A 24,045-nucleotide genomic window follows, 5' to 3' on the forward strand; every position below is an offset into this window, starting at 1 on the left:
GGTGGTGGGGCAGTGGCCCCGGATATGGGGGGAGGCAGGCTGGGCAGGGGGTGAGGCCTCTAGGCAAGGGAGGGGGCGTGGGCCTTCTCCCCCTTCCTGGCTGGCTGAGGGGTGGATGAGGCTGTGCTGCCATGGCAACCGGACAGGAACCTGATTGACAGCAAAGACAGAAGTCTTCCACAGCTGGACCCTCGCCCCTTTGGGAAGCCCTGTCCCCTCGGTGCAGTATCAAACCCCTCTCTAGGAACCAGGGTATATATCCCCCCCACCTGGGACCCAGCTTTCCTGCCCACAGGACCACTACAGGCAGGATACTGGAGCAACAGGGGACACAGAGAGAGGGAGAGAGAGGGAAAGGGGGGGGGGGAGAGATGCTGTATTTCCTCTCATTTACTAAATTGCTCTAGACTGGGAGCCAGGGACCCCTTTACCCTGCCACCAGCTTTCCACAGCTGGGGCTCCCAACCCTGCAGCCCAGACTGGGGTGTAACTCTCTCATTCTTGCTGATAATGGGGGGCCAGGCAAGGGGTGTAAGGGAGCAGGGACAGGAGTAAGGGGACAAAAATAGCTGGGGGGTTAGGTTCAAGGGGTAAAGTCATGGGGGGCATTTTGTCTCCTTGGGACACCCCACTAATTTCTTTCTCTCTTTCTCTCCCTCCACACACCTGCCCTGGTTTTCTCTTCCTCTTGCTCACTTTTTCTTTCCCTCACTTCTGTTTCCTTTTATTTCGGCTGCCTCCTGCCACTCGCCTTCCCCGGCCTTCCTTTCATGTCTGTACCCTGCACCTCCCTGGTGGGGGTCACGATCTTTGCTCGCTATTTCTGTCTTCTTGTGTTTTCTGCTCTGTCTCCTCCCTCCGTCTCCAATCTGGCCTCTTTCTTGTCTCCCCTGGGCGTGTGTGTGTGTGTGTGTGTGTGTGTGTGTGTGTGTGTGTGTGTGTGTGTTTTGGTGGCTGTGGGGTCTTGGTCTCCATCTCCCTGGTTTCCCTCCCTCTCTCTGTCCAACTTCTGGGCTTCTCCTGCACACACCTTTGTCTTATCTCTGCCTCCCTCTCATCCCTCCCTTTTCTGTCTTATCTCTCTCCCACTCTCCCTGTTTCTGCCTTTCGGAGCCTCTCTGACCCTGTCTCTTGTTTCTCCTTCCACCCAATTCTCTCTCTCTCCTTGTCACTCTCTCTCTTGCTGACCATCTCTGTGTTCTCGCCTCTCTTCTGGTCTCCCTGGGCGTCTCTTTTTCCGATCCTATTCTGATCCCATCTCTGTGGGGCTGTTTCCCATCTGTCCTGCCATCGCCCTCCTCTTCCCTATTTCCTTTCTACCCTCTCTGCCTCTGCATCTCTCCCCATCTCCGTCTCTTCTTCCATTGTATTTTCCCCATCTGTCTTCCTACCTCTCTGCCCTTGTGTCTCCTCACATCTTTGTCTCTGTCCCTATCCTTTATATCTGCCTCGCTCCATTTCTGTATCACTTCCATTGCCTCTTATCTGTCTCTCTTGCTATTGTATTTCTCCCATTGTTTCTCATCCGTGTCTCTTATTCTGCGGCTGCATTTCTCCCATCGTCTCTCCTGTCATTGTGTCTCTCTCCTTGCGGCTCATCTGTGTCTCTGTCTCTCTCTGTCCTTGCATTCTCCTCACATCATTGTGTCTCCCTCTCTGTACCTCTCCTGATCTGCCTCTCTCCATCTCTGTATCACTCCCATTGTCTCTTATCTCTGTGTCTCTCTTGCATTGTATTTCTCCCGTTGTCTCTCCCGTCACTGCATCTCTCTCCTTGCGGTTCATCTGTGTCTCTCTCCTCCTGCCATCGTCTCTCCCATCTCTGAGTCTCTCCCTCCTGTGTCTCCCTGTCTCTGTCTCTCTTGCACTGTATTTCTTCCGTTGTCTCTCCCGTCACTGCATCGCTCTCCTTGCGGTTCATCTGTGTCTCTCTCCTCCTGCCATCGTCTCTCCCTCCCTGTGTGTCTCTCCGCTCCCGGGGTCTCTGCCCCCCTCAGAGGCCGCCCGGCGGAGCCCGCAGGCGATGCGCGGCGCCGGTGGCCCCCGCGGCCCTCAGGGCCCCGCTAAGATGCTGCTGCTGCTGGTGCTCGCCTGCGCCAGCCCCTTCCCGGACGAGGCTCCGGGCCCGGGCGGGCCTGGCGGGGGCCTCGGCGGGGCGCGGCCGCTCAACGTGGCGCTGGTGTTCTCGGGGCCCGCGTACGCCGGCGAGGCGGCGCGTCTGGGCCCGGCCGTGGCAGCCGCCGTGCGCAGCCCCGGCCTGGACGTGCGGCCCGTGGCGCTGGTGCTCAACGGCTCGGACCCGCGCAGCCTCGTGCTGCAGCTCTGCGACCTGCTGTCGGGGCTGCGCGTGCACGGCGTCGTCTTCGAGGACGACTCGCGCGCGCCCGCCGTGGCGCCCATCCTCGACTTCCTGTCGGCGCAGACCTCGCTGCCTATCGTGGCCGTGCACGGCGGCGCCGCGCTCGTGCTCACGCCCAAGGTGCGCGCGCCCGGGGCGAGGGGCGGGGCCTAAACGGCGGTGGGCGTGGACGCGTCTCGCGGTGGGCGGGGCCTGAGAGGGCGCGGGGTGGGTGGAGGGCAGATCCCCCGGGTGCCGGCTGGTTAAGGGTCTAGATGGGAGGCCGGGCCTGTTTGGGGATCTCTGGAAGAAGGGACTGAGGAAGAGCAATCTGGGGGTGACCAGGGCCTGCGGGAGCGGCTAGACAGTGTAGAAGAGTCATTTGTGAGTGGTGGATTGGAGACAGGCAGAATGGGCATCAAGGAATTAAAGTTTAGGACGCGGGAAAGAAGGGGGTGCTGGCCCGGGTGGTGGAGCTCAGGACTTGCATGCATGGGATCCCAGGTTCAGTCCTTGGCATATGCCATAGCTGAGAGAGGCTCTGGGGTTGCCCCTCTGCTCCAGCCCCTGTTCTCTCAAAAAGAAAGAAATAGATATCAAAGGAGTGACATCTGGAAGGGGGATAGGGTGAGGCCAGAAGAGACCAAGGCCTGTATGATAAGCAGGCTGAGTCTAAAGAGAAAGTGTCCTAGGAGTGAGGCTGAGGTCCGGTCATTCCCAGGTGTGAAAGGGACATAGGTGGGCCTGGGAGGATGAAGGTCAGCCGTGGAGGCAGGAGCCTGCGGGTTGGAGCTGGCTAGGTTGGCCTCCCGAAGGCACAGGAGAGGTAAGCAGGAGTGGACTTGTTGGAGGGAACAGGGCAGAATTGGACCTAGGCTGGTATGTGGCTTGAGAAGAAGAGGTCAGCTAAGAGGACAGGCCAGAGATGAGGCCAGAGGAAGAGAGAGATGAAACTGTCCTGAGGATGGGGTCACCTGAGTGGGTGGAACCTGAGTCTCCATGATTCTCTGTTGCCATGACTATTGCATGCTGGGACTCGTAGTTCTCTATCCAGAGTATTCTAGAAAGTGCCTCTGTCCAGGAGTACACCTTCCAGCTGAACTTAGGGCTTATTTGGCTGCCACCCCATGACTAAGGGACAGAGAGGCACCACCTTGTTGCCTCATTGCTTCTGAGAAGTGTGGGCCACTCTGTGTCATTGGCCCCTGGGCTCTGGGGTCAGGTCTCTTCACCCCACTGCCTTCTGGGAAATGTAGTCCCTCTTGATGTCTCTGGAGGGAAAAGAGTGGCCCTCACAGCTCCATATTGCGGCCACGATTGAATGCTGGGAGTGTGGTTCCCTCTGTACACCTCCACCTGCTGAAGGCTGAGACGTTTCCAGTGTTCTTGATGCATGCTGGGAGTTCTCTGCTCAGGGCAACTCCTCCACTCCTACGCATCTCACCACAGTCATACGCCTAGGGAGAAAGCCCATTTGTTCATCTCATTGCCTTACTGGAAGATTTATGGAGGGCTGATTCTGTGCCAGGACTGTCTTAATTCCCAGGGAACACAATCGTAAAAGGTTAAAAAAAAAAAAAGTCCTTGTTCTTATGGAGCTTGCATTCTAATGGGGGAGACAGAGAAAACAAATCACAGATAGTGGATTTTGTCCTGGCCCAAAGGGTCATGGTCATTAGAAGAGGACTTCCAAGGAGGTAAAATAAAATTGGAGCTCAGGAAGTCGAGCGGTAGTGCAGTGGGTTAAGTGTAGGTGGCGCAAAGAGCAAGGACTGGCATTAGGATCCCGGTTGGAGCCCTTGGCTCCCCACTGCAGGGGAGTCGCTTCACAGGCGGTGAAGCAGGTCTGCAGGTGTCTATCTTTCTCTCCCTCCCTCTGTCTTCCCCTCCTCTCTCCGTTTCTGTCCTATCCAACAATGACGACATCAATAACAAGAGCAATAATAATTACAACAATAAAACAAGGGCAACAAAAGGGAATAAATAAATAAATATTTTTTAGTTGGAGCTCAGTAAGGAAGGGAGGCAGGAAAGAGTCCCCAGGAGAAACAACAGTTAAGGGTCCCTGAAGCCAGGTGAAATTGGGTGTATTTGAGGAAGAGCAAAAAGATGAAGGATGGCAGGAGACGAGGTCATGGAGGCTCCAGGACCAGTTCACACAAGGTTGGCTTTGGTTCTGAGGTAAAATCATTGGAAGGTTTTTCCATCAAGGAGGGATGCAGTCCAATTTGTATTTTGGAAAAAAATGTCCCTGGCTACTGTCTGGAGAAGCAGACCCGAAGATGCAAGGCTGGAAGACAAGATGGGTTAGGAAGCAGTTGTCTCAGTTAAGAAAGTGGGGTACAGTGAGGATGTGATGGGCATGAGGAGTGGACAGTGGGGGGTTATGTTTTGGCTACAGAGACAAGAAGACTTGCAGATGGCCTGGCTGTGGGCAAGAGGGAAAGGATTGAGGTTCGTGGGCTCAGCACCAGTGTGAGTATGGAAAGAGAGACAGAGCAGGTTTGAGATGGAGGAATTGATTCAGAGTTGGGCATATTAACTTTGAGATGCTTCTTAGAAATCCAAGAGGATATGAATATGAAGGAAGACAGGCTTTTGTGTTCAGAGCTCATTAGAAAGGCTGTGACTGAGCATGGGAGCCACTGAGGACAGAAAGTTTCATAGTAATGAAAATGTTCTCAATCTGTTAGTGAAGATGGTTCAGTATGACAGCTACCAGGATGATGAACTAGCTTGGTAGTTATGCAAGAAGACTTATACTTGAGGTTCCAAAGTCCCAGGTTCAATCCCTGGCACTGTTAAAAGCCAGAGCTGTGCAGTGCTCTGATTAAAAAGGGCTAAAAAGGGGGGAGGGACACTGGAGCATCCTGTTGAGCACACATATTACCAGGCATAAAGACCTGCTTCACCTGCAGGGGTGGGGAGGGTAGCTTCATGAGTGGGAAGCAGGTCTGCAGGTCTCTCTCTCACTCACTCTCTCTCCCTTTCTATCTCCCTCTCCCCTCTCAATTTCTCTGTCTTATCCTATAAGGGGGAGGGAAAAGAAAGTAAAGAATTATTATTTTTGACAGCTATTTTTCATTTTCTTCTTTATTTGATAGGACAAAGAGAAATTAAAAGGGGGAGATAAGAAGGGAGGAGAGCACCTACAGCACTTGCATCACTGCTCAGGAAATTTCCTTTTTGCAAATGGGGGTGGAGGCTCAAACCTTGTCCTTGGGCATGGCAACATGTGCGCTTAACTAGGTATGTCACCGCCAAGCCCACAACTTTTAAAAAAGATTTTATTTATTTATTAATGAGAAAAATAGGCGGAGAGAGAAAAGAACTGGATATCACTCTGGTACATGTGCTGCCGGAGATTAAACTCAGGACATCATGCTTAAGAATCCAGTGCTTTGGGGGTCCAGCGGTAGCGCAGCAGGTTAAGCGCACGTGGCGCCAAGCGCAAGGACCGGTGTAAGAATCCCGGTTCGAGCCCCCGACTCTCCACCTGCAGGGGAGTCGCTTCACAGGCGGTGAAGCAGGTCTGCAGGTGTCTGTCTTTCTCTCCCCCTCTGTCTTCCTCTCCTCTCTCCATTTCTCTCTGTCCTATCCAGACAATGAACGACATCAATAACAATAATAACCACAACAAGGCTACAACAAGGACAACAAAAGGGGGAAAAATGGCCTCCAGGAGCAGTGGATTCATGGTGCAGGCACTGAGCCCCAGCAATAACCCTGGAGGCAAAAAGAAAGAAAGAAAGAAAGAAAGAAAGAAAGAAAGAAAAAAAGAAAGACAGAAAAGAAAAGAATCCAATGCTTTATCCATTGCACCATCTCCTGGACCATGATACATTTTTTTTAAATACTTTTTTTAAATATTTATTTTATTTATTTTTTCCCTTTTGTTGCCCTTGTTGTTTTATTGTTGTAGTTATTATTGTTGTTGTTGGATAGGACAGAGAGAAATGGAGAGAGGGAGGGGAAGACAGAGAGGAGGAGAGAAAGATAGACACCTGCAGACCTGCTTCACCGCCTGTGAAGCGACTCCCCTGCAGGTGGGGAGCCGGGGTTTCCAACCGGGATCCTTATGCCGGTCCTTGTGCTTTGCGCCACCTGCGCTTAACCCGCTGCGCTACAGCCCGACTCCCGACCATGATAATTTTTTAAGAGGATAGATACTAGCCACATATGGTTGCTGAGTACTTAACATGTGGTTAGTGCAACCAGGGAACTAATTTTTATATAAGGGTAATTAATTTAAATGTGAAAGTCCATGGGTGGCTAACAGCTACCATATTGGTTAGTGCAGGAGATAGTATTTAAACCTGTGAATCTAGATGAGACCTACAGGGACAGAGGACAGAAAAGGAAAGAAGAGAGGGCTAAACAAAGGAAACAGAGAAGGAGGTGACAGAGAAGCAGAAGGAAAACCAGAGAAGGGAAAGGCCACAAAGCAAAGCCACTTCTATCTGGGAGATTGAGTACCTGCCACAGCCTCACTGCATGCTGGGGAATGTAGTCCCTCTCCGTAGATGCTGGGAACTGTAGTTCTCTCACTGGGTATCCAGTGCAATACTAAGATAATGCTAGCTGCTATAACAGACAAACCCTATGACTCAGGGACTCAACTCAACAGGAGGTTGTGGCTTGTTCCGATACAATCAAGCTCTTCTTCAAACAATGACTTGGGGACTCAGGCTCCTCCCCCATGTGGCTCTGTAATCCCTAAAATTGTAGAGTTTTTGTGGGTTCTGTGGCTCAGAAAGGGAGATTAAGATTCATGGGGCAGAGGATTTATGTATGAGCCTGGAACCTTGTAACATGGGCACGTCTAATGGAGAAGGAGATGGGTTGCGGGACCAGCCAGTGTGATAGTTGTCACATTCACGAGCTGCTGGGAGGTGGGGTCTGACCACCTGCAGCTCTGACCCGGGCCTAGTGACTACTGGACGCTGGGGTCTCTACTTCTGGAAGCTGAACCCCCCTCCCTCTTACTCCCCAACCCCCCAGGAGAAGGGCTCCACCTTCCTGCAGCTGGGCTCCTCCACGGAGCAGCAGCTCCAGGTCATCTTTGAGGTGCTGGAGGAATATGACTGGACGTCTTTTGTGGCTGTGACCACCCGTGCCCCGGGTCACCGCGCCTTCCTGTCCTACATCGAGGTGCTGACGGATGGCAGCCTGGTAGGCTGGGAGCACCGCGGGGCACTGACGCTGGACCCCGGGGCGGGCGAGGCAGTGCTGGGGGCCCAGCTCCGCAGTGTCAGCGCTCAGATCCGCCTGCTCTTCTGTGCCCGCGAGGAGGCAGAGCCGGTGTTCCGGGCGGCCGAGGAGGCAGGCCTCACCGGGCCTGGCTATGTGTGGTTCATGGTGGGGCCCCAACTGGCCGGGGGCGGGGGCTCAGGCGCCCCCGGGGAGCCCCTGCTGCTGCCCGGAGGCGCCCCACTGCCCGCGGGGCTGTTTGCAGTGCGCTCAGCGGGCTGGAGGGACGACCTGGCGCAGAGAGTGGCTGCGGGAGTGGCCGTGGTGGCCAGAGGTGCCCAGGCCCTGCTGCGTGACTACGGCTTCCTGCCCGAGCTGGGCCACGACTGCCGCGCCCAGAACCGCACCCACCGCGGGGAAAGCCTGCACAGGTGAGTGGGGCTGGGTGGGAGGCGTGGGGGAAGACTCTTTGAGATCAAATCAGATGATCTGATAAATGCACCTAAGAGTGACTGAATGAGAGCACGTTTATTGTATCTCATGAGTTTAAGACAGGCACTATATATGTTTCCATTTTATTTTATTTGATAGGTCAGAGAGAAATTGAGGGGGAGGGGGAGATAGAGAGGGAGAGAGATAGAGAGACACCTGTAGACCGGCTTCACCGCTTGTGAAATGAAGTATCCCCCGCCGCCGCAGGCAGGTAGCTGGGGGCTCGAACCGGGAGCCTTGCACCTTGTAGTATGTGCACATGGGATGCCAAGGGTTGAACTGGAGACCTCATGCTTGAGAGTCTCAGGATTTATGCACTGTGCTGTCTCTTGTGCCCTGTGGATATTTTTTATAAAAGTTTTTGTATTTATTTATTTTCCCTTTTGTTGCCCTTGTTGTTTCAGTTATTATTGTTGTTGTTATTGATGTCGTTGTTATTGGATAGGACAGAGAGAAATGGATAGAGGAGGGGAAGACAGAGAGGGGGAGAGAAAGACAGCTGCAGACTTGCTTCACCTCCTGTGAAGCGACTCCCCTGCAGGTGGGAAGGGCGGCTCGAACTGGGATCCTTAAGCCAGTCCCTGTGCTTCGTGCCACGTGCACTTAAGCCCCAACACTACTGCCTGTGTGCACATTTTTAAAAATATTTTTTAATTAATTAATTTCCTTTTGATGCCCATGTTGTTTTTATTGTTATTGTTATAGTTATTATTGTTGTTGGATAGGGCAGAGAGAAATGGAGAGAGGAGGGGAAGACAGAGAGGGGGAGAGAAAGATAGACACCTGCAGACCTGCTTCACCACTTGTGAAGTGACCCCCCTGCAGTTGGGAAACTGGGGCCTCGAACCGGGATCATTACGCCGGTCCTTGCACTTTGCGCCATATGTGCTTAACCCGCTGTGCTACTGCCCGGCTCCCCTATGTGCACATTTTTTAAGAGAGAGAGACACCACAGCACAGGAGCTCCCCCCTCGTGGCATGGCATCTGTTCAAAACTGGCCTCTGTGCATGGCGAGACAAGTTAGCTGTCTTTCTGGCCTGCACTCCTCTCCCCCACGCCCCAGTCATTGAAATCAAGCTGATGCCTTCTCATGGCTTAACTGACAGCTCCTTTTGCTTTCTGTACGAAAGAGACAGCAGGAGCACATCTTTGTCTTCTCTGTTCAGTGGCCTCTCCCTCCCTCTCTCTCTCTCTCTCTCTCTCTCTCTCTCTCTCTCTCCCTAACACATATGCAGTTTTACTGCTTGTGGGCTGCCTCACCATTCAGACAGACACACAGAGGGACAAACACCACAACACTGGCACTTCACTCGGAGCCATAGCACCTCCCGTGTGGTGTCTGGACTCTGGGCTGTGTGCACGACAAGCCCTGCCTACTGCCCTATCTCTCTAGCCCTCATCTTATTTTGCAAATGGTTTACTTAGTTATTAACAAAGGAGAGAGGGAGAGGAGAGGGGAGGAGTGGGAACCAGAGCATCACTCGGGTAGTGTTTCCAGTGCGGTGCTTTAGCTACCGTTTTACTCCCAGACCATGCATCTTATTTTTAAAAAGATTTTCAGTTATTAAGAAGACACAGGCACATGTGGCTAAGTGCATACATTACACATGCACAAGGACCCAGGCTTGAGCCTCTGCTCCCCGCCTGCTTCATGAGCTGTGGAGCAGGTCTACAGGTCTCTCTCTCTCCCTTTTTTTGTCTCCATGGTTATCACTAGGGCTTGGTGCCTGCAATGAATCCACTGCTCCTGGAGGCATTTTCCCCATTTGTGTTGCCCTTGTCGTTGTTATTGTTATTGCTGTTGTTGTCACCAGATAGGACAGAGAGAAATCAAGAGAGGAGGGGAGACAGAGAGCAGGAGAGAAAGACAGACACCTGCTTGAACCGGGATCCTTATGTCAGACCTTGCACTTCTCACCATGTGTGCTTAACCCACTGCACTAATGCCTGCCCCCCTTACAGGTGTCTCTCTCCCTCCCTCTCCATCTCCCCCCCCCTCTCAATTTCTTTCTGCCCTATCCAATAAAAATAGATATAAAAAAAAGGAAAAAAATGGCCACTGGGAGCAGTGGACTCATAGTGTTGGCAGCAAGCCCTGGTGGTAATGCTGGTGGCAATTTAAAAAGAAAGAAAGAAAGAAATTTAAAAGAGGGGCGAGGTGGTGGCACAGCTGGTTGAGTGCACATGTTACAATGTACAAGGACCTGGGTTTGAACCCCTGGTCCCCACCTACAGGGAGAAAGCTTTGCAAATGGTGAAGCAGGGATGCAGGTGCTCTCTGTTCCTCTCTCTCTCTCTCTCTCTCTCTATATATATATATATATATGTGTGTGTGTGTGTGTGTGTGTGTGTGTGTGTGTATCACTCCCTTCTCAATTTCTGGCTGTCTCTATTCAATAAATAAAGATAACACACACTATATATATATCTATCTCTATATATATAGGTGTATATATAGAGATATATATGAAAGAAGAAAAAAAGTCACTTGGAGCAGTGGATTTTTAGTGCCAGCACTAAGCCTCAGCAGTAACCCTGGTTGCAATAAAAATTAAATTAAATTAAATTAAAAAGAGAGTGTGTGTACAAAAGAGAGAGAACCAGAACACCAGTCTGGCACATGCATTGTCAGAGCTTGAACTTAGAACCTCATATTTGAGAATCCAACAGTTTATATCTCCTGGGTCACATGCATCTTTTATTTATTTATTTTTTTTCCCTTTTGTTGCCCTTGTTTTATTGTTGTTTTGGTTATTATTGTTGTTGTTATTGGACAGGACAGAGAGAGAAATGGAGAGAAGAGGGGAAGACAGAGGGGGGGAGAAAGACACCTGCAGACCTGCTTCACCGCCTGTGAAGTGACTCCCCTGCAGGTGGGGAGCCGGGACTCAAACCGGGATCCTGATGCCAGTCCTTGCGCTTTGGCCACATGCGCTTAACCCGCTGCGCTACCGCCCAACCCCCATTTATTTTTTAATGCTTAATTAATTTTATTTTAATGAGAGAGAGAGAGAGAGAGATTAGAGCACCTCCATGCCAGGAATTAGGCCTGGGACTGCAGGCATGAAAGTCAGGTGTACGACCACTGTACTTGATGATATCTTAGATCCAGATGGAATACCCTCACTGGAGGCTGTGCTGAGTGCAGTAAGAAAAAGACTGAGCCATCTAGTGGCCCAAACAAAGTAGAGACTTGTTCCCTTTTCACTTAACAATGCAGAGATGGATGAGCGGTCCAGGTTATAAGGAGACATCTCTACGTCTTCCCACTTTGCTGGTCTCCATCTCCTTTCTGCACTGTCTAAACTGGGCTCAAGCCTGTGAAAATTCCCACTCCTGAAAAGGGAGATGGAGAGGGAGTAGAAAATTCCCAATGGGGCCTGGGAGAGGTCTTCAGGGTGTGAGACATCCTGCTGGCTTATTGGTTGTAATCCAGTCACGTGTGTTTGGATAGATTTGGAAGTCCATTCTGACTGGTTAGTGGTTTCAGCCGCTCTGATTGTAGGAGTTTCAATGGCGCCAGGACTCTTGGGCCTGGGCTGATGAGAAGGGAGGCCTCCTCTCTCCATTTCTCTCTGTCCTATCCAACAACGACGACATCAATAACAATAACTACAATAATAAAACAACAAGGGCAACAAAAGGGAGTAGATAAATATTTAAAAAAAGAAAATATATATTTAATTGCTTCCAGGGTTATTGCTGGGGCTTGGTGCCAGAATAACGAATCCACTGCTCCTAGTGGCCATTCTTTAATTTTTCTTTCTATTTTATTTCATAAGACAGAAATTGAGAGGGGTTGGGGAGATAGAGAGGAAGAGAAATCGACACCTGTAGACCTTCAGCACACCTAAAGCATCCCTCCTGCAGGTTACCCTTGTTTTATTGTTGTAGTTATTATTGTTGTTGTGATTGATGCTGTTGTTGGATAGGCCAGAGAGAAAGGGAGAGAGGAGGGGAAGGCAGAGAGGGGGAGAGAAAGACAGACCCCTGCAGACCTGCTTCACCGCCTGTGAAGCGACTCCCCTGCAGGTGGGGAGCCGGGGTTCGAACCGGGATCCTTATGCCGGTCCTTGTGCTTTGCGCCACGTGCACTTAACCCAATGAGCTACTGCCCAACTCCCCCTAATTATAATTTTTAATTGTTTTTGCCACTGGGGCTTTGTGAGGGTGTTGTAAGTAGATTTCACTACTCCTAGTGGACATTTTTTTCTCTTTCAATCTTGGTATTAGAGGAAGAGGGAGGAAGGAGGGGGGAAGGGAGAGGAGAGACAGTACAACTTGCTCCACTGCTCATGCAGCTTCCCTTGTGCCTGGAGCTCCTGAGTCATGCTGCAGGCTTGAACCCAGATCCTTGTACATGGCAAAAGGTACACCCTTCTGGGTGAGCCATCTTCCAGCCCCCAGAGCAATAATTGCTGCATCCGGTAACGGAACAGTGGAAGGAGTAAGAGGTCTTTTCCTGAAAGGACAGGGGCTTCGTGGGAAGAGCAAGCCTGAAGAAGTGAGAAAAAGGGGAGAGAGACAATCAGGAGCCAGGAGCCGGAGGGTGGGGAAAGCATCCCTCCTTCATAAATACTTACTGAGTGCCTGCTATGAAGCAGGGCTCCTGCTGTGGCCTGGGCACACGGCAGTGAATAAGACCACAGGCTTCTCTTCAAAGAATGCAGGGGCCTGCCGGGCTTTGCACCGGAGCTGGGGACAGTGACAACACAGCATGCTGTGTGCTATGCTGGAGGCAGGTTGGTGTGCAGGGGCCCGGGCACGAGTCTTGTCTAAGCCAGGATGTTTCTGGTTGAAAGAAGCAGAGTCTCATACAGGTTTCCTCTGGGGGGAAGGGGTGCTTATTGGAAAGATAAACACGCACAGAAACCCAGACATTAGGAATTGAGGCCAAGCCTGGGGGAACAGATCCGCTTTTATCTCTTTCTGATTCGATCTCTTTCTTACTCTCCCTCCACCTGTCTCTCTCTGGCTGTCATGTCAGCTTTTCTCTGTCTCTGTCTCCTCACTCCTAGAGGCTGTTTCGTTCTTCTCTCGCCACCTCTTGCCCAGAATGTCTGTTCCCTTCTAATAGCATCCGTTTTAGCCTGTTCTGCCCCACCATCCATCCCTCTAAATCGTACAGCTAAGTCCTCCCTAGAGAGGAATTTCATTGGCCCCAGTCAGCCTCCCAAACTAGGCTAGGAAAATCACGAGTTGCTGATGGAGTCAGGGAGGGAGGTTTCCCAGAGAAGGAGAAATCTGAGCCAAGACCTGAAGGTTGAACTGCATGTTCGTTCATTCGTTCATTCGTTCATTCGTTCATTCATTCATTCATTCATTCATAAGCTCGGGGGAGATGGGGTGAAATAATTCACTTAGTGTGCTACTTTGCCATGTGCAAGACCCAGGTTCAAACTCCCCCCCCCCCCCATGAAGCTTTGGTGCTGTGGTCCCTTTTGTGCTTTCTCTCCGCCTCCGTGTCTCTAGCTAAAAAGAAGAGAAAGGCCCTGGTTTGAGAGTCTGCTGAGGGGCGAGGTCTGCTTCAGGCGCAAGGTTGTGTAGTGCGAAACCAGGTCCCTACTCTCACTGAGACTACAGTCTCATAGGGGAATTCAGCAGTCTTATCTCCAAATAAAATAAATAAGTAAATAAATAACTAGTAGGAGGCCAGGGGGGTAGCTCCGTGGGTTAAGCGCACATGGTGTGAAGCGCAAGGACTGGTGTAAGGATCCCAGTTCGAGCTCCCGGCTCCCCACCTGCAGGGGGGGTCGCTTCACAAGCGGTGAAACAGGCCTGCAGGTGTCTATCTTTCTCTCCCCCTCTCTGTCTTCCCCTCCTCTCTCCATTTCTCTCTGTCCTTCTGGCAACAACAGGAGCAATGACACTAAAAATGACAACAACAACAACAAGGGCAATAAAATGGAATAATGGCCTCCAGGAGCAGTGGATTCGTAGTGCAGGCACCAAGCCCCAGCAATAACCCTGGAGGCAAAAATAAATAAATAAATAAATAAATAGCAGTTGTGCCTAGGAAGAAGGCTCCGATAACAGAACACAGAATTTATATGTGTGAGGCTCTGGTACCACGTATAGCAAAGAAATAAATCTTTTGTTCTGGGAGGCGGCTCCAGACATAGCAGCATAAAGTCCTAGGTTCAGTCTCTAGCACTGCATATTCCAGAATGTCGTGGCCTCTCTCAAACAAATAAATATATAGATATTTTGGGGTCAGGAGATAAATCACCCGGTAGGGTGTGCACTGTACCATGTGTCAGGACCCCAATTTGGAACCCAGGTCACACCACTTGGGAGCACAGACGCTAAGGGGAAGCTTCATAGGCAGTGCTGTGTTGTGTCTCCTTCTCTCTCTCTCTCTCTCTCTCTCTCCCTCTCCCTCTTTGTCTCTTGCCCTTTATCTGGAAAGGAAAGAAAAAGTTAGAAAGGTGGAATCACAAAAGCAGGAAGCCCCAGTTGTTGCTGTTGTTGTGTCTCTGAGATTATTGCCAGGGCTCGTGCCTGCACAAATCCACTGCTCCTGGTGGCCTTTTCTTTCTTTTTTTTTTTTTTAAAGATTTTGTTTATTTATTCATGAAGAAGACAGGGAGGGAGGGAGGGAGGAAGAAAGAGAGAGAGAGAATACAACAGACATCACTCTGGTTCATGTGCTGCCGGGGACTGAACTCAGGATCTCATGCTTGAGAGTCCAATGCTTTATCCCCTGAGCCACTTCCTGGACCATGGCCTTTTCTTTTCTTTCTTTGTCTCTTTCTTTTTTCTTTGTTTTTTGATAGAGGTGAGAGACAGGAGTGGACGTGCAGAGAGAGAGAGAGAGAGAGAAAAAAAAAAACAACACCTGTAGCACTTCACCACTGATGAAACTTCATGCCGCCATGGATGGGGACCAGAGGCTTGAACCCGGGTCATCATGCATGATGATGTGTTCACCCTACTGAGTGCACCACCTAAATACATGTATATGCAAGGCTCTGGCTTCACTCCGTGGTGTCACATTAACAAAGAAGAAAAGTTGTACGTGAGAGGTTTCACCTTCTATCCTCTGCACCCCCATGGGCCATAGTTAAGCAGTGCAATGCATAGCAGCAGTGGCCTGGGCAATGCTACAATGGAGAGAGCACTGGGCTTATAAGCATGAGGTCCTGAGTTCAGTCCCCAGCACTGCACACACCATAGCGATGCCCTGTTTTTCCTCCTCCTCTCTCTTTAATATTGATTCCCTTTTGTTGCCCTTGTTGTTTTATTGTTGTAGTTATTATTGTTGTTGTCATTGTTGGATAGGACAGAGAGAAAAGGAGAGAGGAGGAGAAGATAGAGAGGGGGAGAGAAAGACACCCGCAGACCTGCTTCACTGTTTGTAAAGCGACTCCCCTGCAGGTGGGGAGCCAGGGGCTCAGACCAGGACCCTTAATGCTTTGCACCACCTGCGCTTAACCTTCTGCACTACTGCCCGACTCCCTGTCTCTCTCTCTTATGTACTTAAATCTTAAAAACAACATCAAAAAGGTTTTATGGCTGAGGAGGAAGCTAAGCTAGTAGAACCAGCAACTTGCATGCCTGACACTCCCTGTTTGATCCCCAGTCCTGGAATAGTGTTCTGGTTTCTTGTTTACATATGAAATGAATGGATGGCTGAATGACTGAATGACTAAGCCCAGAGGTGGGCCAGCGAGGTCCCAAGTTCGATTCCCCACATTCCATGTGCCAGAGTGATGCTCTGATTCTTTCTCTGCCATTAAATAAAGGAATAAATGTTTTTTTTTTTTTTAAAGAAAAAAGTCTTGGAGGAACTCCAGCTGGGCACTGGGAGTGGTCAGTGGAAAGAGAACTGTCTCTGCTTTCCGCACCCGCGATTCAGGCCAAGTCCCCACATGTCCCTTCTCTTCCTTCCTCCCTCCTGGGCAGGTACTTCATGAACATTACCTGGGACAACCGAGATTACTCCTTCAATGAGGATGGCTTCCTGGTGAACCCCTCCTTGGTGGTCATCTCCCTCACTAGAGACAGGACGTGGGAGGTGGTGAGTTTCATCACTGGACTCTGGTGTCACGGGAGTGCTTGGATCCTTGGTTCTGGCAGAGGAGGGAGGATGAGGCTGGGAGCCCACATTTCTGTGTCCTGGGGAAAAAAGAAGTGGGAACACCAAGTCCTGGGTCCAAAGGAAAAAAAGGGGTGTGGCCCAGGAGATGGTGCAGTGGATAAAGCATTGGACTCTCAAGCAGGAGGTCCTGAGTTTGATCCCCAGCATCACAGATGCCAGAGGGATGCTCCAGCTCTTTCCTCCTCTCTCTCATGAATAGATAATTGAAAGGGGAAAAAAGGGGGGGTAGGGTGTTTGAAGGCATAGGGATGGTGGTGAAGGGATGGGGCCCCCACTCCTGGATCCAGGGAGGAGGGAGGGTGCATGGGCTTGGAGGAAAAGTCACCCCCACCAATGTCTTTCTCTCGGCCAAGGTGGGCAGCTGGGAGCAGCAGACCCTGCGCCTCAAGTACCCGCTGTGGTCCCGCTATGGCCGCTTCCTGCAGCCAGTAGACGACACGCAGCACCTCATGGTGGCCACGCTGGAGGAGAGGCCCTTCGTCATTGTGGAGCCCGCAGACCCCATCAGTGGCACTTGCATCCGGGACTCTGTCCCCTGCAGGAGCCAGCTCAACCGCACCCACAGGTGACAGCCCAGCCCGGGGCCCTCCTTTCCCTGAGCCCACAGAGCCCCCTAGCTTGGGGACCTTGGACAAGTCTCCTGACTGTAAACCTCAGTTTCCCTCCCCCAAAACAGCTGACCCTAGTTGTCCCTGCTCCTGGTCGCATCTGGCACAGTCCTGGGAGAGCCCTGGGCGCGGGGACTGGGTGTGGGGGCTTGAGGGTGGGCTGGCCCGAAGCTGCTTGCTGCCCGCAGCCCCCCGTCAGACGCCCCCCGCCCGGAAAAACGGTGCTGCAAGGGCTTCTGCATCGATATCCTGAAGCGGCTGGCGCACACCATCGGCTTCAGCTACGACCTCTACCTGGTCACCAATGGCAAGCACGGGAAGAAGATCGACGGCGTGTGGAACGGCATGATCGGGGAGGTGCGGGCTAGACGCGGGTGCTGGACAGCAGCCCGGAGGGTGGGCTCCTAGAGGGGCGGGGCTTTAGGTGGAGGGCGTGGCCTTCCGAAGGTGTGGGTGGGGCTTCCGGAAGAAGGGGTGGATCCAGTAGGGTGGAGTTTGGGGATGTGGGGGGCTTTTATGGGTAAGGAGCGGGAACATGGGAGGAGCTTATAGAATGGGCGGGGTAGGGGCAGGGCTTCCGGAAGAAGGGGCAGGCCCGGTAAGATGGGGTTTCCAGGAGGAAGTGGGGCTCTTATGAGAAGGGGTGAGTCCAGGAGGGCGGAGCCCATGAGCGGGCGGGGCTCATCGGAGAAGGGGGGGCAGGACCAGGAGGGCGGGGCTCCGTTATAGGGGCGGGGCGGGTGGTGGGCTCCTGGAAGGGGCGTGGCCTAGGAGGGTGGAGCCCTTAGAAGAAGGGGTGAGACCTGGAGGATGGGCCTCCCAGGAGAAGGGGCAGGGCCTGGAGGGGGCATCCTAGGAGGACTGGGGCCTCTAGGGTGGGGCTGGGAAGATGACGCCTCAAACCTTTGGGTGCAGAGTGCAGTATGAGCGTGGTGGGGGTCGCCACTTCCCACTGCTTGCCTCCCTCCTCCCTCAAGTCCACAGTTCTTGCCCCCTTCTGCGTTTCCCTCCTCCACTCTGCCACACTTCTAGCCCTCTCACCTGTCACCTGTCTCCACCCTGCCTGGACCTGCTGTTCTGTCAGACCCACGAGCACCAGCCCCGCTGGCTCACCTCCTCCTCGCCCTCCCCAGGTGTTCTACCAACGCGCCGACATGGCCATCGGCTCCCTCACCATCAACGAGGAGAGATCTGAGATCGTGGATTTCTCTGTGCCCTTTGTGGAGACGGGCATCAGTGTCATGGTGGCCCGCAGCAACGGCACGGTGTCCCCCTCCGCCTTTCTCGGTGAGCCTGAGCCTGGGGACCGCAAAGCAGGAGCAGCTGTCCCCACCTACGTGGATCCCAGGGTCAGAAGCCTTGGGTCGCCTTTCTGGCATTCTCCTTTCCCAGCACTGAGACTCTGGTGACATCACTTTGAGCCTCAGTTTCCCAGTCTGTAACACGAGGCCATTCCTCCAGAGGAAGCATTTTCCCCAGGAAGCTAAGGCTGCTTGGGCTTCAGAAGTCAGAGCCTTCTTTTCACACAGCCTCTTCAAGACCCAGTACCTGGTTCTACAGCCATAATTTCCTGTTCTGATTTTTTTTTTTTTTTATTCCTGGCGGTGGTGTGTGTGTTGAAGGGAAGGTGGTTGCCGCTGGGAGATTGCTTACCGTGCATACCTAACCATATATGAGTCCCTGGGTTCGAATCCCAGCCCTACATGGAGTACCGTGGATGGCAGCAGGGGAGGCGCCATGGATGGGGTGGTGCTGTCTTGTCACTCCCTCTTTCTTCTATCTCTGTCCTTTTCTCCCTCTCTCGCCTATCTCTCTCTTCTACTAATGGGGGGGGGATCAATCTATAGATGTCACATGTGCACAAGACCATGGGTCCATTCTCACTATTGCCAAATAAAATAAAATAAAATAAATAATTTATGAAAGAGAGAGAGAACTACCAGGGCCTCGCTCTGATGTGCATCACATTACTGAGGACAGAAGGAGGGACCTTCTACATGCAAATGCTGTGCTCCACTTATTCTGTTTCCGTCAAGAGAATCCTCTATACTGTAAGAGCATCAGGCCCCCTTCCTCTGTACAAGGGTGAGATGAGGAAGGGCAGCTTGCCAGGGACTAGCACACTCGAAGTTCTCAGTCACTGCCAGTGAGCACCCAGTGCATGCCAGACTCTGCCCTGCACACAGGCCTTGGGGCCTCTGAGAACTCTCCGCCTTGTGGGGGAGACATAAAACACACTTACAGGGACTCGTACATAGACAGGACCTCAGGGGTTGGTGGTCAGGACTCTTGAGACAATGAGCTAGCGTGAAACATGGAGAGGAGTAGGTTTGGTGAGCAGGCACCGGCTACGTGGCTGGAAATTAATTCCAGGCATAAGGAACCACACAGGCACAAGGCTCTGAGATGGGAAGGTACATGGATATTTGTGAAACATAGAGGCTCCAGTGTGGCATGCGAAAGGCCAAGGGGCAGGAGGTGAGATGGGTAGGCAGGCTTGAGATGCAGTGAGGGGGCTGGGCCCCTCAGGGGTTGGTGGCTTTGCATGGGCTGTCCTGAGATCTCAGAGAAGACAGGAGATGTGCCCACGGGGTCAAGGACAGCGGTTCCCAGCATGGTTCTCATGGCTAAAGTCTGAGCAAAGCTCCTGAGATGGGGAAGCGCTGGGCAAAAGGATAGCTCCTCTGTGCTTTGTTTTCTGCATCTGTCAGAGACAGTGTCCCTCCGGGTCTCTGCAGGGAGTGCTGAGAGGCAGGGAAGTTACAAGGTCATAGTTCTGCCCTGCCAAGCTGCTTGGTGGAGGCAGCAGGCAACAGGCATGTCCCCAGAGGCCACAGTGAGAGTGTTGGGTTGTGACCCTGCTGTGACAGGGACATTCTGGCTGCTTGCACTTGGCCCGGGAGAGGTTGGATCACCCAGCACTGATCTGGGTTTCTTGTCAGTCAGCTGGCAGAGGCAGAGATGGGGTGGGGGCACGTGTGTCTGACAGAGGAGTCAGTGTGACGTGGCCAGACAGGGGACGTGGAGCCAAAGACAGAGAGGGAGGGACTCTGGCGGCCTCACTGGAGCTTGAAGACATGAAAAAATATAAATATATATATAAAATGTGGTGCTGGAGGATGAACCTAGGGCTTCTCAAATGTGTGATACTACTGGGCCACCTTTTCTGTTCACTTTTAATATATACATATTTTTAAAAAACTATTATATTTATTTATTGGATAGAGATAGCCAGAAATTAAGAGGGAAGGTTTTTGTTTTCTTTCTTTCTTTTTTTTTTTTTTAAGGGAGGGGTGGAAGAGGGAAAGAAAGAAAGGCCAGCTGGTGGCATACCCAGACCCAGTAGAGCACACATGCTACAATCCCAAGCGTCTGGGTTTGAGCCCCTGGTTCCCACCTGCAGGGGAGAATCTTTACAAACAGTGAAGCAGTGCTGCAGGTGCCTCCCTTTCTCAATTTATGTCTCCCCTTCACTCTCAACTTCTCTATCCAATAAATAAGTAAAATATTTTTTAAAAAAGAGAGAAGGTGGTCCGGGAGGTGGTGCAGTGGCTAAGGCACTAGACTCTCAAGCATGAGGTCCAGAGTTCAATCCCCAGTAGCACATGTACCAGAGTGCTGTCTGATCCTTTCCCTCTCTCTCCTATCTTTCTCATAAATAAATAAATAAATAACATCTTTAAAAAAAAAACAAATAAAAAAGAGAGAAGGGCAGAGGTAGATGAATAGTGGTTGTGCAAAGAGACTCTCATGCCTGAGGCTCCAAAGTCTCAGGTTCAAGGCCCTGTACCACCATAAGCCAGTGCTAATCAGTGATCTGGTTAAAAAAAAAAGAGAGAGAGAGAGAGATGGAGGGAGGGAGAGGGTCAGGAGATAGCTCACCCAGTAGAGTACACACTGTGCCTCCCATGCACAAAGGACCTGGGTTGCAGCCCCCACTCACCACACGAAAGCACCTGCATGTGGTGTCTCTCCTCTTTATCCCTCTCTTTCCCTTTCTTGCCTTATCTTTCTCTCACTCTCACCCTCCATCTAAAAGGAGAGAGAGGAGTGGTAGAATAGTACAGGCACAGACCCTGGTGGCAAAAAAGCAAGTTAAATAAATGGTTAAGATGTTCACATCTGAGAACGACTGTGTTCCAAGGGCTGTGGGTGCTGGGCTGGCTCAGGGTCAGCTTGTGGAATTTGGATCTGTGTCTTGCTCAGTGTCTGGGCCTCTCAGAGCCTTCACCCCACGCCCTGTCCTCCCAGAGCCCTACAGCCCCGCCGTGTGGGTGATGATGTTCGTCATGTGCCTCACCGTGGTGGCCGTCACGGTCTTCATCTTCGAGTACCTCAGTCCCGTAGGCTACAATCGCAGCCTGGCCACTGGCAAGCGTGAGTCCCCCTCCTCCCTTGACCTTTCCTTGACTGCCTGGAGTCCACATAGAACTACATTTCCCAGTAGGCCTTGGGGTAGAGCCCTGGACTCTGGAGGTGGTGTAGACCGCTTGGACTCCTGGGATTTGTAGTTCTCTTCATCCTTGAGTAAAGGGGTCCATATTGTGTCTGTTTCCCCCCCCCCCCCACACACACACACATACACACACTTTCCCAACCCCTTTCTTGGCCCCTCTGCAGGTCCTGGCGGTTCCACCTTCACCATTGGGAAATCTATCTGGCTGCTATGGGCCCTGGTGTTCAATAACTCAGTACCCGTGGAGAACCCCCGAGGAACCACTAGCAAAATCATGGTGCTGGTGTGGGCCTTCTTTGCTGTCATCTTCCTGGCCAGCTACACCGCCAACCTGGCTGCCTTCATGATCCAGGAGGAGTACGTGGACACCGTGTCCGGGCTTAGTGACCGAAAGGTGCGTGTCCAGCTTGGGAGGTGGCTAGGGCTGGCAGTCACGGAGTTCCACATGGGGGTCTCTTCCCACAAAGTTAGAAAATTAGGGGCAGGGAGACAGGAGCATTGGTAGTGCAGCAGATTTTCATGTCTGAGGCACCAGAAGTCCCAGATCCAATCCCCAGCACCACTATAAGCCAGAGCTGAGCAGTGCTTTGACGAAAAAGAAAGTTCTGAAATGGTAGAGTGGCTAATTCTAGAGGAGAAAAGCTAGGTTTCACAACAATAAAATTAAATATTCTGGGGGAAAGGGCAGGGCCTTCCCAAATATGTTAGGAACAGTCATACAAACGGTATAATATAAGGGCTGGGTGGTGGCTCACTGTGTTAAGCACACCTAGTATGAAGTGCAAGGATCCTGGTTCAAGCCCCCTGCTCCCCACCTGCAAGAGGGTCACTTCACAAGTGGTGAAACAGGTCTGTAGGTGTCTTTCTCTCTATCTTCCCCTCCCCTCTCAATTTCTCTTTGTCCACAAATGGGTTAATATAGACCAGAACTCCCCAAAGAGTTAAATTTTGAAATTTCAAATGCAGTGGAGACCAATTCCATTGTTCACCACAGCATGAGAAATTTATAGACAATAATGATGATGGTGATAACAGTAGTATAATAATTGAATCGAGTGGTTTGGGAAGTGGCAGAATAAATAAAATACACTGGACTCTCAAGCATGAGTTCCCAAGTCTGATCCCTGACCTCACAGTGTGATGCTATAATGCTCTGCTTCTCTCTAAGGCGTGCAGATTTCAAACTCCTGTTTGTACGATTAGGTTTGGTGAACATTAAGACTGTTCTATTTTGGTCTAAACACTAATTCTCTCTATATCTGTGTGCTTCTGTCATCTTGGGACAGTTTCTTTTGTGGTTGGTGATTTGCAGAGCAAACTTTGACACTCAAATGGTTAATCTAGGATTCTCTAACCTATTAGAAAGATGAGGAACCAATCAGTGACCTGCAACAAGCTTTTCTTTTAACACCAAAAACTACTACAAATTATTATGCTTGTTTTGTGAGAGAGAGGAGATATCAGAGCAGCACTCTGGCTCATGTGGTGATGGGGATTGAAATTGGGATCCCGTGCTTGCAAGTCTAGTCACTGTGTAGTCTTCCAGGCCAAGGTTCTTTTTTCTTTTCTTTTCTTTCTTTCCCTTTTAATGATCTTTATTGATTTGATAGAGACAGCTAGATATTGACAGGGAAGAGAGAAATAGAGAGGAAGAGAGACAGAGAGACACCTGCAGACCTGCTTCACCACTCACAAAGCTTTTCTCCTGCAGGTGGGGACTGGGGGCTTGAACCTGGGTCCTTGTGCATTATAACATGTGTGCTCAACCAGGTGCGCCACCACCCAGCCCCCCAGGTTTTATTTTTGAATGGAATGGAATGGAACAGAAAGAATGAAATATATACTATGTTTGATTGTATCTTTCTTATTTGTAAAAGGTTTATTTACTAATAAGATCAAGGAGGAGAAAGAGAGAACCAGAGCATCACTCTGGTACCTGTGAGCCCAGAGTTTAAACTGAGGACCTCATGCTTGAGAGTCCAATGCTTTATCCTCTGTACCACCTCCCAGTGCACTTGATACACCTTATGTGATAAAAGTAGGTATGGCTTTATGACTTTTGTTTTTTAAAAAAATACTATATTTATTGAATAGAGACAGCCAGACATCAAGACCTATGTGGGAGACAGAGAGGGAGAGAGACAGAGAGACACCTGCAGTACTGCTTCACCACTCACAAAGCTTTCCCCCTGCAGGTGGGAACCAGGGGCTTGAACCTGGGGCCTTGCATGTTGTAAAATGCGTGCTCAACCAGGAACACCACCACCCAGACTCCCTACCCCAGCCCCCCCCCCCCTTTTTTAGCAGAGCATTGCTCAGCTCTGGCTTATGGTGGTATAGGGGATTGAACAACCGACTTCGGCGCCCTGGACATGGGTCTGTTTGCATAACCATTATGTTGTCTTCCATCCCCCTATGATGCTTTCCTTTTACTTCTATGCACACTTGACAGTCACAGAGCCAGCAGACAGGTGTCTGGCTATGTCTGTGGCTAATATAGTGAATTGGGACCAGAGCTAGCTCACCTGGGAGGGTTTCTGCCTTGCTATGCCTTCACCCCAGGTTTGAGCCCTGGCATCACATGGAAGGTGCTATGGCACTAGACAAGGCTCTGGTGATGTGATGCTTCTCCCTTTATCTCTGTGTCTCTATTGGAATGAAAAAGCATCCCAGAGTGGTTCAATTGCACACGTGAGAGGTCTGGACTCTGCATGCACAGATGAAAGAAAGAAAGAAAGAAAGAAAGAAAGAAAGAAAGAAAGAAAGAAAGAAAGAAAGAAAGGAAGGAAGGAAGGAAGGAAGGAAGGAAGGAAAAAAGAAAGGAGTATTGCTGACAGATTGGTTAAGAGTAATTGTCCC

At 51.1% G+C, this 24,045-nt stretch overlaps 1 protein-coding gene across 1 annotated transcript in view; it reads left to right on the plus strand.

Annotated features, from left to right (window-relative positions):
* Positions 1-2,015: 2,015 nt before the first annotated feature.
* Positions 2,016-24,045, plus strand: part of GRIN2D (glutamate ionotropic receptor NMDA type subunit 2D) — a 50,772-nt gene continuing 28,742 nt past the window's right edge. The window contains exons 1-8 of the mRNA XM_060173707.1: positions 2,016-2,479; positions 7,340-7,959; positions 15,927-16,041; positions 16,476-16,687; positions 16,919-17,087; positions 17,864-18,017; positions 20,982-21,107; positions 21,351-21,580. Coding sequence (XP_060029690.1) covers positions 2,024-2,479; positions 7,340-7,959; positions 15,927-16,041; positions 16,476-16,687; positions 16,919-17,087; positions 17,864-18,017; positions 20,982-21,107; positions 21,351-21,580 — 2,082 coding nt within the window. The 5' untranslated portion in view covers positions 2,016-2,023. The remainder of the gene's footprint in view (positions 2,480-7,339; positions 7,960-15,926; positions 16,042-16,475; positions 16,688-16,918; positions 17,088-17,863; positions 18,018-20,981; positions 21,108-21,350; positions 21,581-24,045) is intronic.

The sequence above is a fragment of the Erinaceus europaeus genome, chromosome 2, assembly GCF_950295315.1.
Source record: "Erinaceus europaeus chromosome 2, mEriEur2.1, whole genome shotgun sequence".
Taxonomy (NCBI): Eukaryota; Metazoa; Chordata; class Mammalia; order Eulipotyphla; family Erinaceidae; genus Erinaceus; species Erinaceus europaeus.